The 2,500-nt window shown below is 50.9% G+C and overlaps 1 protein-coding gene across 8 annotated transcripts in view; it reads right to left on the bottom strand.

Moving 5' to 3' along the window:
- lrrfip1b (leucine rich repeat (in FLII) interacting protein 1b) overlaps positions 1 to 2,500 on the bottom strand; it is a 25,743-nt gene that overhangs the window by 13,664 nt on the left and 9,579 nt on the right. For 5 of the 8 annotated variants that reach the window (XM_084346863.1, XM_084346856.1, XM_084346859.1 and 2 more), the window contains 3 exons: positions 2,206 to 2,250; positions 1,139 to 1,189; positions 1 to 70 (listed from right to left, as the gene is read on the bottom strand). The exon at positions 1 to 70 is cut by the window's left edge and continues 8 nt beyond it. In XM_084346863.1, the coding sequence (XP_084202989.1) occupies positions 1 to 70; positions 1,139 to 1,189; positions 2,206 to 2,250 (166 nt within the window). The remainder of the gene's footprint in view (positions 71 to 1,138; positions 1,190 to 2,205; positions 2,251 to 2,500) is intronic. The other 3 variants (XM_084346858.1, XM_084346860.1, XM_084346862.1) reach the window with 3 other exon arrangements.

Genomic DNA, 2,500 nt, shown 5'->3' with positions numbered 1-2,500 from the left:
TCGCACGAGCTGAACTGGCCCTGGAGGAGGCCCGAGAGCTGGAGCCCAAAAACCCACTGTAGTCTGAAGGCTGGGGAGGAGGGGGAGGAGGGGGAGGAGGAGGGGGAGGGAGGAGGGGGAGGAGGGGGAGGAGGAGGGGGAGGAGGAGGAGGGGGGAGGAGGAGGAGGGGGAGGAGGAGGAGGGAGGATGAGGAGGAGGGGGAGGAGGAGGAGGGAGGATGAGGAGGAGGAGGGGGAGAGGGAGGGAGGGAGGAGGAGGGAGAGAGGGAGGAGGAGGAGGAGGAGGAAGAGGAGGAGGAGGAGGAGGAGGAGGAGGAAGAGAGCAGAATTAGCTTCAGTCAGTATTTGTTGTTAGTTAAGTTAGTAAACAAACGTATTGATCGTCGTGGTGATCAATAATGAAATTAATTATCATCTGCTGTTTTTTATATCAGTTCATCCAAACCACTTAAAATAAAAGGTGGAACAGCGAGCCCTCCGATTGGTCGGACAGATAGTAGCCAGCCAATCAGAGCTGCTCTTACTGCTCTGTGGGCGGGACTAAAGAGATGTGAATGATTTCATTTTACAGCTGAAATGACTTACGACAGATTTTCTTACACGTCTGTAAAAACTGAAGTTGTCTTCAGCTACACGTCTACCACGCGTCACCACCTACCACTGATCTATCTCCACCTGTGTGACACCTACTGACAGCACACACAACAAACAGGAAGTGATGTCAGACACCGACCCTGCAGCTGAGAGAGCGAGGAGCGTCAGTGAACAGCACTGAGGTCTGCAGACGAGAGTGACAGACCAGACTCCACTCATAAAACAGACAATTTAAGGTGTAACATCAGGCGGGTTGACGTCACGTTCAGTTGGGTCGTTGATGCTGATGTTTTATTGATCAACAGCAGTTCTGGTGCTTGTTTGTTTTTTTGTGATTTTATAACATATTTTGTGTCTGTAGGATGTTTTTAAACAATGTTATTGATTATAGATCAGCATCAGACATGTGACCTGCAGCTGTTATTGATTATAGATCAGGATCAGACATGTGACCTGCAGCTGTTATTGTGTTCATGTTCATGTTTTCATGTGTCCATGTGTCCATGTGTCCATGTTCATGTGTTCATGTGTAGGTCAGACTCACCCTGAAGCTTCCCCGACTGCCCACAGACATCCTCTCCTCATCATCTGACATCTGCAAACACACAGAACGTTTAAGACACACACAGAGACCACCTCCACCAGTCTGATCCTGATGCTGTCACTGATCCAGGACCTGATCCTGCTCTTTCGGGTTAGGACTTGCTCTTATCCTTGGACCTGTTCCTGTTTGTTGACCTGTTCGTGCTCTTCAACCTGCTGCTCTTGGACCTGCTCCTGATCCTCATACTGCTCTTGGACCAACTACTGGACCTGCTTCTGCTCCTGGCCCTGTTCTTGGACCTACAGCTTCTCCCTGCTCCTCCCCCTGTTGTTGAACTGCTCCTGCTCTTGGACTTACTTATGGCTCTGCTGTTGCTCCTACTTCTCATCTTGAACCTGCTCCTTCCTATGGCCCTGCGCTTAGACCTGCTGCTCTTGCACCTGCTCCTGCTGTTGGACTTGTACCTGCCCCTGGTCCTACTCTTGGACCTACTCATGGTCTCGCTTCTGCTCCTGGTCCTTCCCATGGACCAGCTCCTTCTCCTATTACTGCCCCTTGCCCTGGGTCTGGACCTGCTCTTGCTCTTGGACCTTCTACTGGTCCTGCATTTGCTCTTTGTCCTGCTCTCGGACCTGCTAGCTGACTTGTTCCTGCTCATTGACCTGTTCCTGCAGTTACTCCTGCTCCTGGTCCTGGTCCTGCTCCTGCTCCTGGGTCTGGATGATTTTCTTTGTATTAAACCTTCCTGTCACGTCATTACACTTATAAACTTGTGGCCCCAACTCTGACAGTAGGTGTTGCTTGAGAGTGTGCAGCAGGGCCAACAAATCTGACTGGTCCAATCATCAGCAGGGGACCACGCGTCTACAGGTGGGCCGTGGAGGACAGAACCCTTTATCAGAGCTTCTGAAGTCCAACATGATAACTTTTATCAGTGTGCTGACACACATGCTGAACCATGATGCACACAGTCATTTTCAATATCTGATCAGAACGGGAACAGGAAGTAACAGAGACTGAACAGGAAGAAGTAGAAGTCTAAAGACTGAAGACAGACAGATACAGACCGAAGCGTGTCTCCGTGAGTGGCGAGAGTACCGCTCACTGTCCTCCTGAAAGGCCACGAAGAAGAAAGACAACAGACAAGTCAAAGAGCTGAAACTGTAGAAGAAGAAGAGCAGCTGACTGACAGCTCTGCCATCAACACACACACCTCCTGACAGACACCACTCAGGGACAAAACACACAGGAAGCTGACGCTCCTGTCAGACATGACTGAGGGCGTCACTGGCTGTGTCCAAATTCAGGGGCTGCAGCCTTCGCGGTCCACGAGGGCCGGGTCCTTCGGACAGGTCTTTGAAC

This window comes from Pagrus pagrus, assembly GCF_965226575.1.
Source record: "Pagrus pagrus genome assembly, chromosome: 24".
Lineage (NCBI taxonomy): Eukaryota > Metazoa > Chordata > Actinopteri > Spariformes > Sparidae > Pagrus > Pagrus pagrus.
This window is presented reverse-complemented; position numbering and strand designations above follow the sequence as displayed.